Source organism: Heterocephalus glaber, unplaced genomic scaffold (assembly GCF_053883595.1).
Source record: "Heterocephalus glaber isolate CG9 unplaced genomic scaffold, H.glaber_assembly_v1.0 deba00001744, whole genome shotgun sequence".
NCBI lineage: Eukaryota > Metazoa > Chordata > Mammalia > Rodentia > Bathyergidae > Heterocephalus > Heterocephalus glaber.
Window position 1 is genome coordinate 4,037,857 of NW_028258450.1, and position 16,345 is coordinate 4,054,201.

A 16,345-nucleotide genomic window follows, 5' to 3' on the forward strand; every position below is an offset into this window, starting at 1 on the left:
ATATGTGATAAAGAAGCTAGGAATGCCCCCTAATTTTTTTATTTTAGAACTATTTTGACCACAACTCACAGTATAAAATGTTTGTTGTGACCCCATGTACACAAACAGCTTCACATGATTGAAACCAGTTCCGCAAACTAACACTTACCGTGTGTGCTTTAATGGTTTCTATGCTCTTCCATCCCACTTGACTCCATACTATACTGTTTAATTACTCAAAAAAAACTCCTGGTCAAAGCCAGGCATGATGGAACATGCGTTTAATCCCAGCATTTGGGAGGCTGAGGCAGGAGGGTTGCTTGAGTTCAAAGCCACCCTGGGCTACATAATGAGACCCTGTAATTTGATTTCACAGCCTTCAAAGCTGGGCTAGTGATGAGGGAGGAGAGAGGGGTGGGCTAGGGTTGGGGTGGCCATGGCCCTGCCCTGGTTTCCTAGCTGGGTACCAACCTTCTGGCTCCATCCCCTGCTGTGGCCTGGCCCGTCCGGCAGCTCCCTGTGGTGGTGCAGATTCGTGGGTTTCCGGCGGAGAAGGGCTTCCCTCACACAGCTTTCGAAAGGGCACTGTCACCCTTGTGTCACCGCTGTGGTTTGCAGGCCTGGTCTGGCCGGCTTTTTATAGTGTGGTGGGAAGTAGGGAGGGCTTCGGAGTCCCAGGGCCTGAGTTCAGGTTCTGGCCGTGGAGGGACTGAGCCACCGAGTTCTGAGGAGTGTGAGCCAGCTTGGCTCCTACCTCGGGGCTGCAACCATGGCGCCAGGGCAGCACCAGGAGGCTTCGGGCACTGAGGGCTGGGCCATGGCAGTCAGCTTCAGCCGTGGGATGCTGCAGTGATAACCAAGACCCTGCATCCAAAACCCAGTGGGAAGAGGGAGCCCTAGGTCTCTGCGGCTGGCAGTGACAAAGCGCGTCACCATGGGTCAGGCAGCTGCCCTGGGCTGGGCACCGGAGTCCAGGCTTGGCAGTTCTTGTTCCTGCAGCGCTGTCACTTTTTCAAAAGCTTCTGAGTGTGTGGGAGTGGGGGTGGGGAGGGTACCCTGGGCCGCCCCGGATTGAGAACTGCAGACCCTGCTCCCTGCGGCCAAGGCTGGGGTCTGTGTTTGCTCTTTCAGGCAGCCTCAGCTCTCCCCATGCTGGCCACCCAGTAGGTTCTTAATAAAATTTTCACCTGCTTTTCACCTGCTGCCTCTTGAGCAAATGAATGGATTTGCTAAACTTCCTGTGCAAGTTCGTTCATTCAGCAAACTGCTGTGAGCCCTGGCTCGGGCTCCAGGGGCGCCCACAGGGTGTTTGGGAGGGGACAAGGGAACAAACAGCAGACTCCCAGGCAAGGCACCTTCGATATTTTTTCCCTTGTTTTTTATTTTATTTTATTTTATCCCATTCCCCATCAGGCCCCCTTCCCTCCCTATGTACAAAAGCTTTGCTTCCATATTTCCTTCTATTTTCACTTTTCTTCTTTTCCTTCCTCCCTCCCTCCCTCCCTCCTCCCTTGTTCCCCTTCCCACTTGAACACTTCCTTCCCATTTCCCAACAGCCATTGGACATCTCAGTCCTTATTTCCACTTTCAGTTTCCCATACCAGAGAAACAATGCGCTATTTAAACATGTGGAGGCATATTTGATATTAAAGGTTTTTGGTTTTTTTTTTTGGTACCAGGGATTGAACTCGTGTCCTTGCGCTTGCGCAGCAGGCAGCGAAACCACTGAGCTAAATCCCCGGCCTATTTATTTTTATTTTTTGAGACAGGGTCTCCGCCATGTAGCCCAGGTTGGCCTCCAACTCATGGCGCTCCTCCTGCCTCAGCCTCCGCAGTGGTGGGATCACAGGCGTGCATCACCACGTGAGGCTTGAACTTATATTTGTTTTTTATTTTTTATTTTTTTTGGTACTGGGGATCGAACTCGGGACCTTGGGCTTGTGAGGCAGGCGGTGAAACCACTGAGCTAAATCCCCGGCCCAAAGTGTGTTTTCAATTGCAAAACTTTCAGCAGGGTGTGGTGGCACAGGCCTGTAAGCCCAGCAGTTTGGGAGGCAGAGGCAGGAGAAGCACAATTTCAAGCCTAGCCTGGGCAACTTAGCAACTTAGTGGGACTCGGTGTCAAAATGAAACAAGAAGGGGCTGGGGATGTAGCTGTGTGGAGACCCTGGGTCGCAGCCCCAGAACGCCCCTCCCCATCTCATTTCAGAGGTTCGGAGTGGAGAGCAGAGTGAAAGGCAGACCCTAACCCCTACACACATGCCTCGGGGCTGCTCCCTCCCTCCCCCGCCCCCGGAGGCCACCAGCCAGAGGCGCCCTGCACACTTGCAGTGTGGCCAGTGTAACTGAGAACCGAGTGCTTCATTTCACTCGATTTTATATTTATATACATTTTATTTTTTTCCCTGGTACCAGGGATCCAACTCAGGGCCTTGCACTTCTGAGGCAGTCGCGGCACCCCTGAGCTAAATCCCTGGCCCTATATGTGTTGTATTTAAAACTTTGATGTCCCTAATTGCCTCTCTACGGGTTTTATATTGTAAGATACAACCTGAAGTGTTCCTGTTACAGCTTACCCTTATTTATCTGTTTGTACCGGGGCTGGGCACTGGGCCCGGGCCTTCCCCCTGAGCTGTGTCCCCAGCCCTTTGCATATTTTATTTTGAGGCAGGATCTGACCAAGCTGACCTGTGTGATGTGTGCGTTTCAGGGTGCTGAGGAATTTGTGCAGTGCAGCTCATTACCACCCATCTCCCGGGCTCCTCATCTTTCCAAACTAAAGCTCTGCCCATTGAGCAAGGATTCCGGCCTGGCCCCGCCCTGCTCTGCCTGTGCATGGGCCGCCTCCTACAGACCTGGCTTTGTGTGACTGGCTGTCTCACTTGGCTTGATGTGGTAGTGTGTGTCTGTCAGGATTCCCTTTTTGTCTGTGTGTTTGCTTTTTTCACACAGGGTCTTGCTTTGTAGCCCAGGCTGGCCTCAGACTTAGTGATCTTCCTGCCTCAGCCTCCCCACTGGTGGGTGGAATTACAGGGAGGCACCCCCACACCCAGCTCAGGAATCCCCTTCTTTAATTCAACACATTTTGGGAACCTGTTCATTCTCCTCTGAGCTGTGTGACTTGGGCTGCTCCCCTGAACCTGGTAGTGCAGGCCTCTCCTGAGCCCTCTTCCTTCTACTGGGTGTCCTCGAAGTGGAGGGGCCGGATCATGTGCTCATTCTATTTTTATGTTTGGAGGCCCCGCCAAACCGTTTCCCAGGGCTGCCATGCCTTCTGCATTCCTGAAGGTCCTGGCCAGCGGCCTGTCCTCCCTCTTGACAGCAGCCATGCTGAGATGGGAGGCGGCTTGGACTGTGGCTTGGACTGAGTTTCTCCAGCAGTTACTCAGGCCAAGCACCTCTGCATGGCATATTGGCCACTTGTAGATTTTCTTTGGAGAAATACCTGTTTGAGTCTTTTGCCCTAATTTCTTTCATTTGAATGAATTTGAACTTAAAAGGGCAGAGCCACGCCTGGCACCTGACAGCAGCTGGGTAGGACCCCCCAGGACTGTGCGCCCCAGCATCCACAGTAAACTGCAGACACTGTCATTTCAGTCCTGTTTCAGGGTGTGTCTCTTTGGGGGCCGCTTTGTACTGAAACACACCCCCAGCCCCACCCTTCCCTTTTTTTTTTGGTACCCGGGATTGAACTCAGGTCCTTGTGCAGCAGGTGGCGAAACCACTGAGCTAAATCCCCGGCTCCACCTTTCCCTTTTTTGAGTCAGGGTCTTTTGAAGGCTGACCCTCAAACTCAAGATCCTCTTGCTTCAGCCTCTCAAGAGTGCTGGGATTACAGTGCCGCCACACTCAGCTGTGATGTAGCTCTTAAAAGGAAGATTCTTTAAGAAAAGCAAACAAAAAAACCCATGCTGCTGTTATGGAACCCAGACTCTAAACCTCATTGCTTAGTCTCAGCTGATGTTCGAGGAGTGCTCAGAATGTGTCTTTACACAGCTGCTAGGTTCATCTGTATCTAGCTGCTTGCCCCTCACGATGCGAGCGCGATATTTTCTTCTGTCCCAAAAGTTTGCCCATTCACTTCTTTGAGATTACTGTTGAAGCTGGGCATGGTGGTGCACACCTGTAATCCCAGGACCTGAGAGGCTGAGGCGGGGGGATCGCTGTGAGTTTGAGGCCAGCCTGGGCTACACAGTGGGTTCAGGGCCAGCCTGGACTACCTAGCGAGACTCTCTCAAAATAAAAAATTATTGTTGAAACATAAACATACAGATAAAGGGCCGGGGATTTAGCTCCTTGGTTCCAGTGCCTGCCTTGAAAGCCCAAGGTCCCGAGTTCGATCTCCGGTACCAAAAAAACCCCCATACAAATAAAAAACTCAAAAAAGCCAAGTGCAATGGCACATGCCCATAATCCTGCCGGTAATTCCCGCACTCTTGAGGGTAAGGCAGGAAGACTGCAAGTTTGAGGCCAGCCTGGACTATATATAGCAAGACCCTGTCTTGAAAAACAAACCAAGCCGGGCATGGTGGCGCACACCTGTAATCCCAGCACTCAGGAAGCTGAGGCAGGAAGATCGCCACAAGTTGGAGGCCAGCCCAGACTACATAGCAAGACCCTATCTTAAAATAAAATAAACAACAACATAAAAACAAAGCAAAATAATTAAAACCTCTTAGAAGTCAGGTGCAGAAGAGCAAGCCTGTACTCTAAGCTACTCGAGAGGCTGAAGCAGGAGGATCATTTGGGGCCAGCCTGGGCAATCAAGTGAGATCCTATTTCAAGAGGGCGGAAAAACCACACACACACACACACACACACACACACACACACACACACACACACACTCTCTCACAGAGACCTCTGGAGAATTCACCTTGGGCCCCATTTGGAGAAACCCATTGGCCACCACCCCCTCCCATCCCTGACTAAGTCCTTAGAGCTGGGGTGAATGAGGAGCCCTGCATACCTGCCGGCTGCCTGGGCTGCAGGTGGAGAGGGTCTGCAGTCTGGTTCTCAGGACAGCTTCTGTTTAGACCGTCCTCCGGCCTGGCTGCCTAGAGGAAGAGGGGAAGCCACTCAGATCCCCGCTGTTCTGTTCCTCGAGGCTCTGTCTGTCACTTCCTCAGCCTTGAAACATCCCAGGCATTCGTGAGGTGGCGCAGCCCCGACACCCTGTCTGGTGATGCTATCCCAGTGTTCCTGCCGTACTTGAATGGCTCTGAAGGGATGTAGTAGCCAGAGGGGCTCTGTGGGTCGTGGCTCAGGGTGGGGCCCAGTTGCTCTGCAGGATCTGGGACACTTCACTAACCCCCACCCTGTGCCTCGGTTTCTGCAAGTATAGAGGCACGACTGTAGAAGCCTCTACCTAGTGGAGACTTCCCGAGGGAGAAGTGCCCGGTGGGTACTGGGCCAGCAGTCAGTGTGGTTTACTGTCACCACCCTCAGGTTCCGGGTGTGCAAATTCACCTGCTCCATAAAATGGCCCTTTCTGGTCCTTTGCAAACAGATGTAGAATAGTGAAAAAAATCTGAGTCCCCTGACAGTCTGCCTTCTCATTCAGTGGCTTCACTGTTCGGGGTGTCCCCACAGTGCTGAGGCGCTTTTGGTACCCAGGCGCACGGGGCTGTGATGCCTCGGGGACAGTGACAATGAGCTGTGAGCTCAGTGAGCAAATCAGCAGTATGAGGTGTGAACCGAAACTACAGTGCATGCTTCTTGTTTTAGGCACCATTTTAATCCCCTGCTTCGACCACATTTGTCCCACCATTCGTGTCGCTTTCTGCAGCCGTTCTGGAGTCTTCTTTCCTGAGTGTCGTGGGTTGCACTTGCCACGGCAGCCTCACTGTCCTGAACCAATTCAGAACGTTTCCCTTTCATGTCATTTTGAGTTTGGGGACGAGCCGGAAGTCACCTGGTGGCAGCTTGAGAGCATGAGGTAGATGACACAGCGTCGTGTTGTCATGCGCCTGCCTTTCCGCCGGGTGGCACTCGGTGGCAGCATTCACCCCAGTTGGGACCACACGTGGTAAAGACATGAAAGAGGCCCGCAGAGCTGCTTCACGACTGTGGCAAGAACGATGGATCCATGTGTTCCAGGCGAGGGGGATTAACGGCGACGTGTCTTCTACTGTAATACAATTTTTAGAAATGTAAACTGTCACCAGTGACCTATTGTGGTCACCCTGTGTGTACTGGAGAAGGCGTCTTTAAACAGAAACACCCAGAGACTCGGGAACAGACTGGGTGGTTAATGAGAGTATTGCCTCTAACACCCTGGGGCTCCATGTTTGCTAATTCAGTGCTTGTGGCAACGTTAGAGGCCCCGGCTGCCCGAGGCCTGGCTTGTGTGGCTGAGCCTCAGTGCCAGGACTGTCCACTGGGAGGTGACACAGTCTGTGAGAGTCCCCGCTGTGCACCTCATGTCTGCCAGGACCGAGTGCTGTCTCCTTCCCCTCTTCCCCGCCCCCCCCCCAGTCTACCTCCTTGCACAGCCCCGACCTCAGTGCCGGTGCCCTGACCTCAGTCTGCCCTTCCGTCTGTCCCTCCGTCACTGAACATGTCTTTCCTGCTCACTCAGCCTCTTATTCTCTCCCTGCAGCTGGCCCCCGAGAGGACGCTGTCCAAGTCCCCAGCCGGGGGCCCCGCGTAGACCTGGAGTGGATGCCCCCTCCTTCCCTTCATGATTCGCTTGTAGCGCAGGTAACTGGGAAGGGGGTCCCGTCCCGTCCTGGGGCAGCCTCCTCTCCATGCACTTCCTGGGCCCACCGTGGGCATGGGGGAGAAGGCCTGGCCCCTGGCCCTGGGTCCTAAGGGCCTCCCTCCCCCAGCCCTCCCCTCCAGACGCTCGGCCGGCTGTGCCTTTTCTGGCTCCCTTCAGGCAGGTTGTCAAAGGAGGGTCTCATTGGCCACAAATCTGGTGACGCAGAGAGAAGCAGGCACCACTGGGGCTGCTGAGGAGCAGGGCGGTCACCTGTACGGCGTGTCCTGTCTGCGCCTTGTGGTGGGAGGGGAGTGTGGGAGCGGGCGTGTAACACGTCCTGGGTGGGTGTGTCTGAGCGGGGTCAGCTGCCCCGGCGCACAGGGGAGAAGCCCCACGTCCGCCTCCGGGCCCGCCTGAGACCGCCTTTCGCAGAGGTCGGGTGGTGATGAGGAGGTCACTGCCAGGTGCAATCAGAGCGCTTTCCGGTGAGGGGCCCCACAGAGCTGCGTGCCTGTGTGTGAGAGGTGCCCCACCTGGTCCGCACGCCCGACCTCTCGGACATGACTGCCTCACCGTGCGTGCGTGGATGGGGAGGTCTAGAAAGGAAGGACATGGGTGGGTGGAGGCTTGGAAGGATGGAGGGAGCGGGATGTCACACAGGACAGCAGGTGCCTGGGGCAGTTGGGTGGTGGATGTGGGGTCCTTGGGAGGTGGGTGGGGTGGGGCCAATGGACAGACCCAGGCAGCACCAGTCACCTCGGGAGTGAAACGGGGCGAACAGTATCCCTCCCCCGGATCGAACTCGCTAACATTTGTGACGCACTCAGACTGTGCTGGCTGGGTCAGGCGTTCAACAAATGTTAGCCTTCCTCATCCTCATCATTCTGACGGCGCGCCGCCCGGCGGCCCCTGACAGCACCCACCCTGTGGACCCTCCCCTCGCTTCTGCCTCAGTTTGCAGGCTCCCTTCCTTGAGAGCCACACTGCCCAGGGCTGGGGGGGACCCGGGACCTCGCACCCTTGGCCCTTTCTGCTGCCCGTCACCCTGTCACCTGAAGGACAGACCCCTGCACGTGGGCTCTGGGCTAGGCCCTGCGTGCGAGGAGTGGGGTGGCCAGGTGGTGAAGAGCGTGGCTTCCAGGCCACGGCCACCTGCTCGCTGGGAGACGGAGAGAAGCCGCTTCAGTGCCTCCCGCTCCTCACCTGCAGAGCCGGGTGGCTGGCGCCTCCTGGGACTCTCTGAGGCCCCATGTGGCCCCCTGAGAGCTGTGCCTGAGAGCTGTGTGCGGCAGGCTCTCCTGCTTTGGCTGCACTGTCCTCGTCAGGGGCTGGGAGCTCGGGTGAGGACAGGAGGGCAGGGAGCTGTGTCTGGTCAGGAGCCTCTGTCGGACTCAAGGGCACAGAAGCCCCACCACTTCCGGGAGCTCCCTGAAGGGTGGGCCGGGCACACTGCCACCATCTAACCTTGTCTCCCTCGCCCTCTTCCTGGCCCCACCCGGCAGTGGCGATGGATGATGAGGATGGGAGATGCTTACTAGACGTGATCTGGTGAGTAACGGCTCCCGCCTCCGTCCCAGACGCCCGCCCTCCCGCCTGCCCAGCTCACCGCCTCAGTGCCCCTCTCTCTTCTCTTCCAGTGACCCTCAGGCCCTCAATGACTTCTTGCATGGGTCGGAGAAGGTGAGTGCGGCAGGAGAGGTGCTTCCTCCTTGGGGCTGGGTTCTGTGCTGAGCAGGGCACATGGCAGATCCCTCCCTTCACGCCATATGCATTTCCTTAGTCAGTGAAGAAGCCAGAAAGTAATAAAGGCAACAGTGAAAAGCACCGTGCAGACTGTGATAAGAAATAAAAGTCAACCCGCATGGTGGCACACTCCTGTGATCCCAGCACTCGGGAGGCTGAGCCAAGAGGACTGCCAATAGTTCAAGGCCAGTGTGGGCTCCATAGTGAGTTCAAGGCCAGCCCAGACTATATAACAAGACCCTGTCTCAAAAAACACCAAGGGGCTGGGGATTTAGCTTAGTGGTTCTGGCGCCTGCTTTGAAAGCGCAAGGTCCCGAGTTCAATCCCCGGTACCAAAACAAAAAAACACCAAAAATAAGTCACCTGTATAGGAAGAGAGGGTGGCTCAGGGGTGGGGTGCTTACCTAGCATTCACAAGTCCCTGGTCCAATCCCCAGTGCAGGAAAACAAGTATAAGAGAAAGCAAGTGGGGTGAGGGCTCCTTCAGTGCGGTCAGAGGGTGAGGAAGAGGTGGAGCTGCAGGTGCCACGGTGCTCCCAGCAGGGCAAGGGCAGGAGATGCGTAGGAAGTGAGACAGGAGTAGAAGAAGCCGCCCAGTGACTTGGGCCTGGGGTGCTGGGGACGAGCTGAGTTTTTACCCTGACAGCAGCCTGCATGGGTTCTTAAGAGGCACAGGCGGGTGAACTGTGGCCCTGGAGACCGGAACACAGCCGGGCCGAGCAGAGGTCTGGTGGGTGTGAGGAGCTGTGTGCGAACTGCAGCTGTGTGAGAAATCGTCCCCATGCACAGCGCCTCACGCCGTCTGACACAGCTCTGGCCTGGGAGCTATTGTGATGTTACCTTCGAGATGTTGGGGGGGCCACAGCCCGCCGGGAGGCACATACCATCCCTCATGCCTCATTTTGCCGCGGTTGGCAGGAGGCCTCAGTTCCCTGCCACACGGAGCTCACCGTGGCACTGCCTGGGTGTCCTCAGGATGCAGCGGCTGCCACTCCAGAGCGAGGGATGGGGGCATCTCCAGGGTCACAGCCATTTCCCTCACGTAGAGTCCACCAGCAAAGGGTGGCTAAGCCCAGGCCGCCCTTGCGAGGAGAAATGGCTGGTAATTCAGGGACCAAGGCAGCGGTGTCCTGGGCCAAGACAGTGCAGGCAGTGGAGGAGGTGGGGGCACCCAGACCCGCCAGTGGCCGCAATGTCATAGGAGCAACCCTGCCTGAGGGACCGCCCTCTGGCCTTGGGGGTGAGCCACCGAGTGGCTGTGCTGTTTGGGAGTCCAGGGCAGGGTCCCAGAGTCCAGTGGGGCTGTTGGACCTCCCAGCTGGGCTTCTGGGAGACCTCTGGGGCAGCCTGCGCCAGGGATAGGGCTGCCGGGTACTGTACGGGTGCTGGAGATGCCCTGCTAGAGGGGTGCCCAGGCTGGGGATGCCTGGCCGGAAGCCTGCAGCCGACCCCTTCCTTGAAGCCTCCTGGCAGAGGTTTCCGTGTCCCTGCCCCCATCCCTACCCTGGTTTTTCTGTCTCCAGTTACACAAGGTCGGCTTCTGCTCCGAGCCTGGGCTGCCCCGCTGACCTTTGACCTTGGGGGGTGGGTCTCGTTGCAGCTGGACAGTGATGATCTCCTGGATGCCCCCGGGGAGGCCCAAAGTGCCTTCTATGAAGGTCCTGGGGTAAGTGGCCCCGGCCCCAGAACTGGCCCAGGTTGCCCTGGCTCAGTGGCAGCCAGTGGGAGGGAGGCCTGGGTCCCAAGGGGCTTTGACAGGTAAGGGACAGGGTGGGGCAGAGTGGGACCCGCTGTGCAGCACGGTTTTGGGGTGCTGAGGCCAATGCCAGCTCCCAGCACCCCTGGGGACACTCAGCCATGGAGCGCGTGACCTGAGGGGGGAATCTCTGCAGTTGCAGACCTCAGACCAAAGCCCAGAGCAGCCTCTTCCCAGTCCACCACTGTAAGTGTCAATCACTGTGTACTTACTCTGCACCTGGCTCCTTGTGGCGATTGTCACTTAGTCCTCAGAGCAACTCTAATATTAGATTCAAACATCATAGTGTAGGTGATTAAATTCAGAAACACAACAGTGGCACCTCCTGTAGTGTGATTACGTTTATAGACCCAGCAGCAACATTGGCCTAGGCGTTTACTATTTTATGGTCATTGTTCTAGTCATAACTGTCGTCCTTTTGTAGCTGTGGGGTCCCTGGCTGAGTCGTGAGTTCTGCCCGCAGGTGATATCTTTCCACACCGATCTGGGGCTTACTGGCCTTTTCCTCGGGCAGTTAGAGGCACCGCCTGCCTGGCCTTCAAGGTTGGGGGCTGAGAGGAGCCCTGTCCCACCAGCCCCGTCCCCTCTCACCAGCTGGGACTCTGGGCCTCCCCGTCTGGAAGCCAGGCTGGGAGCATTGCCCACCTCCCTGAGCTGCTGTTGACATCCCAGGAGGCAGTGATGGTGACCGTGGCATCTCTCACACTCGTGCCACGTGCCAGGCAGTGCTGTGAGCTCTGTGGATCAGGATCTTTCCAAGTGCAGGATTCCTCCCCCCGCCTCCCTTTTTTTCTTTTGTGGTTCTGGGAATTAAATCCAGGGCCCTCACACTGAGCTACATCCCAGGTCCCCCCCGCCCCCATTATTTTTTATTTTTAAGTCAGGGTCTCACTAAGTTGCTCAGGCTGGGCTTAAATGTGTGATCCTCCTGTCTCAGCCTCTCAGAGGGCTGGAATTACAGGCCTGCACCACTGCACCTGGCTTCCAACTGCAGGTTTAGATCCATTCTCTGGGCAAAGATCACTGGCTGAGGCACCCCAGCCTCAGTGTGGCCTGTGGAGCGCTGGTCAGTTGTGCATGCTTGTATTTCTAGGTGCAAGACCTGGATCTCCAGGTCTCCAGGAGCAGGAGAAACAGTTGAGAAATGCTCCACACATGGTGCATTTGGCACCAGCGCTCAGATGGCAGCTGCTGCCACCATCATTGCTGTGGTTTTTTGTTTTGAGACAAGGTCTCAACAGGCTGCCTTGAACTATGTAGCCCAGATTGGCCTTGAACTCAGTGATCCTCCTGCCTCAGCCTCCCGAGTGCTGGGATTACAGGTGTACACAACGCCACCCAGCATTGCTGTGGTTTTTAACCCAGCCTCTGTCCTTCATTGGACACCTCTGGGGCCAGGCGTGTTTTAGAAATGCAGAATTTTTCAGATTCTGGAATGGGGGTAAATTATTTTTATTGCCTTCTGAGCACCACTGGGGAGACTAAGGTGGGATCAGACAAGCTCCAAGTCACACAGCCAGGCGCTGGGTTGGGTCCCAGGTCCCGTCACTTCCACAGGGAAGGTTCCTTCTCGGACATGGCTGTTTTGGCAGCAGGTTTCCAAGGGTCCTGGCAGCTGAGGCCTGAGGCCAGGTCTTGGCCAACCTCACTTCTTCCCTTCCTCCCACCCTGGCCTCCAGCTCCATGTGCAAGAAGCTTCCGGCAACCACCTGAACCCGGAGCCCAGCCAGCCGGCCCCCAGCGTGGACCTGGACTTCCTGGAGGATGACATCCTGGGCTCGCCCACCACGGCGGGTGCCGGTGGAGGGGGCGGGGGCGCCGACCAGCCCTGCGACATCCTTCAGCAGAGCCTGCAGGAGGCCAACATCACGGAGCAGACACTTGAGGCTGAGGCCGAGCTGGACCTGGGCCCCTTCCAGCTGCCCACGCTGCAGCCCGCAGATGGTGGGGCAGGCCCGACAGGCGCTGCGGGGACGGCTGCTGTGGCTGCAGGACCCCAGGCCCTCTTCCCCGGCAGCGCTGACCTGCTGGGGCTGCAGGCCCCGCCCACAGTGCTGACCCACCAGGCCCTGGTGCCACCCCAGGACGTGGTCAACAAGGCTCTGAGCGTCCAGCCCTTCCTGCAGCCTGTGGGCCTGGGCAACGTGACCCTGCAGCCCATCCCGGGCCTCCAGGGCCTGCCCAACGGCAGCCCTGGGGGCGCTTCAGCCGCCACTCTTGGCCTGGCGCCCATCCAGGTGGTGGGCCAGCCCGTCATGGCACTCAACCCACCCACTTCGCAGCTCCTGGCCAAGCAGGTGCCTGTCAGTGGCTACCTGGCCTCAGCGGCCGGCCCCTCGGAGCCAGTGACGCTGGCATCGGCTGGTGTGTCCCCCCAGGGGGCCGGCCTGGTCATCCAGAAGAGCCTTCCGGCGGCCGTGGCCACCACACTCAACGGGAACTCAGTGTTTGCAGGGGCAGGGGCCGCCACGGTGGCGGCCAGCGGGGCAGCATCAGGACCGCCGCTGGCAGTGGCCCCAGGCCTGGGCACGTCACCTCTGGTGCCAGCGCCCAATGTGATTCTGCACCGCACACCCACGCCCATCCAGCCCAAGCCCGCCGGCGTGCTGCCCCCCAAGCTCTACCAGCTGACACCCAAGCCCTTCGGCCCTGCAGGTGCCACACTCACCATCCAGGGTGAGCCGGGGGCACTGCCGCAGCAGCCCAAGGCCCCACAGAACCTGACTTTCATGGCAGCCGCGGGCAAGGCCGGCCAGAACGTGGTGCTCTCGGGCTTCCCAGCGCCTGCCCTGCAGGCCAACGTCTTCAAGCAGCCCCCGGTCAGCAGCGCAGGCACAGCGCCGCCACAGCCCCCGGGGGCCCTGAGCAAGCCCATGAGCGTCCACCTGCTGAACCAGGGCAGCAGCATCGTGATCCCTGCGCAGCACGTGCTGCCGGGCCAGAACCAGTTCCTGCTGCCTGGGGCGCCTGCCGCCGTCCCCCTGCCCCAGCCGCTCTCCGCCCTGCCGGCCAGCGTGGGCGGCCAGATCCTCACAGCAACAGCCCCTCACCCGGGCGGCCAGCTCCTCGCCAACCCCATCCTCACCAACCAGAACCTGGCGGGCCCGCTGAGCCTGGGCCCGGTCCTGGCCCCCCACTCGGGGCCCCACGGCGCTGCACACATCCTCTCGGCTGCGCCCATCCAGGTGGGCCAGCCGGCGCTCTTCCAGATGCCTGTGTCGCTGGCCGCCGGCAGCTTGCCCACCCAGAGCCAGCCGGCCCCCGCTGGCCCCGCCGCCACCACCGTCCTCCAGGGGGTCACGCTGCCCCCCAGCGCCGTGGCCATGCTCAACGCCCCCGATGGGCTGGTGCAGCCGGCCGCCCCTGCCGCCACCACCGGGGAGGCCACGCCTGTCCTTGCGGTGCAGCCTGCTCCCCCGGTGCCCCCTGTGGTCAGCACCCCACTGCCCCTGGGCCTCCAGCAGCCGCCGGCACAGGCCCCGCAGGCCCCTGCCCCGCAGGCCACCGCCCCACCTCAGGCCAGCACCCCCCAGCCCAGCCCCGGCCTGGCATCCAGCCCAGAGAAGATCGTCCTGGGGCAGCCTTCTGCAGCCGCCACAGCCATCCTCACTCAGGACTCCCTGCAGATGTTCCTGCCCCAGGTACTGAGGCCAGCCGGCCGGGCGAGCAGGGGAGCAGGGATGGGGCGGAGGGGACCCCAGAGGCAGCCAGACAGCCGGGAGGGAGGGGCCCCGCTGGAAGCACCTCAGACATGCACAGGTGCTGTACCCCTGGGATGCCCTGGGGTGAGGGACCCAGCCAAGCTGGCCAGGGACAGATGGGTGAGCTGGCCAACGGATGGACAGGAAGGGGAGGAGAGGACTGGCCACCTGACGGGCAGGGAGAGGGACCTCTGGGAGGGAGCAAGACCTGGGTGGCTGGACAGACAGATGAGATGGGCGCCAGGTAGAGCCGAAGACAGCAGACCGGGCAGGGCTCAGAGTAGAGCGAGGTCCTCAGGTCCTGGGATCTCGGGCCCCTGGCCAACTGGCAACCCATTCTCTGGAGTCCAGGAATGTCAGTGGGGGCACAGGCTCACGGTGTGGGTGGGGCTGGGGCTGTGGAGGTGGCCTTCTGACCCCGTGCGGCCGCCGTTGCAGGAGAGGAGCCAGCCGCCCCTCTCCACAGAGGGCCCCCACCTGTCCGTGCCGGCCTCAGTCATAGTCAGCGCCCCGCCTCCTGCCCAAGACCCAGCCCTGGCCAACCCCATCGCCAAAGGAGCTGGCCACGGCCCTCAGGCCAACAGCCAGGCCTCCCCGGCTCCGGCCCCCCAGGTAGACAAACTGCAGCAGCCTCTGTCCTCAGCGCAGACCCGGCCTTGTCCCCATCCCCGCTCTCTTCCTCCTCCTACCTTGCTCTGCCCTGCCTGCCTCTGTCTTGCTGACTTGGGAAGCGGTGCTTTCCTTGTCCCCTGTCCCACTGCTGTGTTTCCTGAGTATCTCCTGCTGATGATCATGCACGCGTGAGACCAGGACCAGCTCTGGGGGGTCTCGAGCTAGGCAGGGAGGCAGGATGTACATGGCAGAAGCTGGGTGTGTGTGGTGGCGCACACCTGGCATCCCTGCACTCAGGAGGCCAAGGCAGGAGAATTGCTGTGAGTTTGAGCTAGCCTAGCCTACATAGTGAGACCGTCTCAAAAAAGAAAAAAAAGAAGAAGAAGATGCACATGGCAGAATGAGTTACCTCTGCAGCTAGCACTTTCACACCCGAGACCCTAAGCGTTGCGACCCAGTGGTGCAGAGTTTGGGTGGCCCAAAAGCTGGCAGTGGCAGGAAGCTCTCTCTCCTGAAACTCAGCCCTGTGAAGGCCTCCTGAGGTGGCTTCTCACCTGCCTCCTGCGCCTGGACGAGCTGAACCACTCTGGCTTCTTTCCTTTCTATTTGAACACAGCTGCTGGCGCAGGCTGCCTCGGGTTTGTCTGCCTTGTTCTCCAGTTGGCTCTTGTGCACTGTCCTGCTGTACGGATGCACGGTTGTTTGCCAGCAGGACCTGCTGCACTCTGAAGTCACTCTTGGTCCTTGGCTATTATGAGCAAAGCTGCAAAAAAAGGCTCTGTTACGTGCACCATTCTGTAAGATCTTTCTTTCTTTCTTCGAGACAGGGTCTGTGTTGTTCAGGCTGGCCTCAAACTCACTGTGTAGCCCACCCAGGCTGGCGAGGCGATCCTCCTGCTTCAGCTTCCAAGTGCTGGGATCACAGGCGTGCTCCACCACACCCAGCCTAAGCTAAGCTCTTTCAGGGGAAGCTGCTGGGGCTGAGGAAACATGCGTTGTTTGTATTTCTGACAGAAAGGTGCTCGCTGCAGCCTGTGGAGTGTGAGATGCTTTGTGCCTATTGCCCACAGTGTTGTCGGGAGACTGAACTCGACTCCTCTGATAGGTGGGAGTGGTGTCTTGTGTTGGTCCAGTATGTATTTGTTTTGTTGTGAATGAGGCTGGGCAGGTTTGCATAGATGGAGAGCTATGTGTGGACTCTGTTCCATGCAGCTGTCTGTTTCTGCCCTTCGCGGATTTGAAGTTTGGCTGGCTGGTCATGTTCTTGTCGATTCTTAGAAACTCTACGTCGTGAAAGAGGAAGCTTTTCTCTCATATCCGTGATAGCCACATGGGGGGCTGTCCTCTTACTCGGAGGGGGTCACAGACTCCCTCCATCGGGAAGGACCAGTGGGTGGATGAGAAGGGGATGCAGTGACACCAGCCAGGGGTGCGGAGTAGCCTGGGCTTCTGCCTTGGAAGAGCCTGGACTTCACTTTCAGACTCCACCTCTGACCGTGGAGCTGGGGACTCACGCTGCACCCTGAAGGCAGACACGGGTATGGGGCGGGGTAGCCTGCATGTGGAGTAAATGAGTTCCTACTGGGTAGCGCAGGGTCAGCATTGATGTCTACTGTGTTTTGTTTTGGCGGCACTAAGGATTGAACCCACGGCCTTTGCACTGAGCTGTGTGAATACCCCCTTTTTAAATTTTGAAACAGGGTCTTGCTAAATTGCTCAGGCTTGGATTGAACTTGTGATCCTCCTGCCTCGGCCTCCCAGAGGGCTGGATTACAGTTGTGCATCACCACACCTGGCTTGCTATTGTTTCTAGCTGCTGTGATGGAAAGGACATGAGCCTGGTCCTGAGTC

At 58.4% G+C, this 16,345-nt stretch overlaps 1 protein-coding gene and 1 long non-coding RNA gene across 9 annotated transcripts in view; one reads left to right on the forward strand and one right to left on the reverse strand.

Annotated features, from left to right (window-relative positions):
- Window positions 1-16,345, forward strand: part of Bicra (BRD4 interacting chromatin remodeling complex associated protein) — a 64,188-nt gene that overhangs the window by 32,714 nt on the left and 15,129 nt on the right. For 3 of the 8 annotated variants that reach the window (XM_087200710.1, XM_087200712.1, XM_087200713.1), the window contains exons 2-5: window positions 6,581-6,681; window positions 8,185-8,362; window positions 10,026-10,091; window positions 11,861-13,822. In XM_087200710.1, the coding sequence (XP_087056836.1) occupies window positions 8,210-8,362; window positions 10,026-10,091; window positions 11,861-13,822 (2,181 nt within the window). In that variant the 5' untranslated portion in view covers window positions 6,581-6,681; window positions 8,185-8,209. The other 5 variants (XM_087200708.1, XM_087200711.1, XM_004867217.4 and 2 more) reach the window with 4 other exon arrangements.
- On the reverse strand, window positions 1,515-9,728 carry LOC110346086 (uncharacterized). The gene is made up of 3 exons (XR_002389878.2): window positions 9,376-9,728; window positions 8,289-8,457; window positions 1,515-6,109 (listed from the first exon to the last, which is right to left on the reverse strand). It is a non-coding gene; the product is annotated as an uncharacterized LOC110346086 (long non-coding RNA).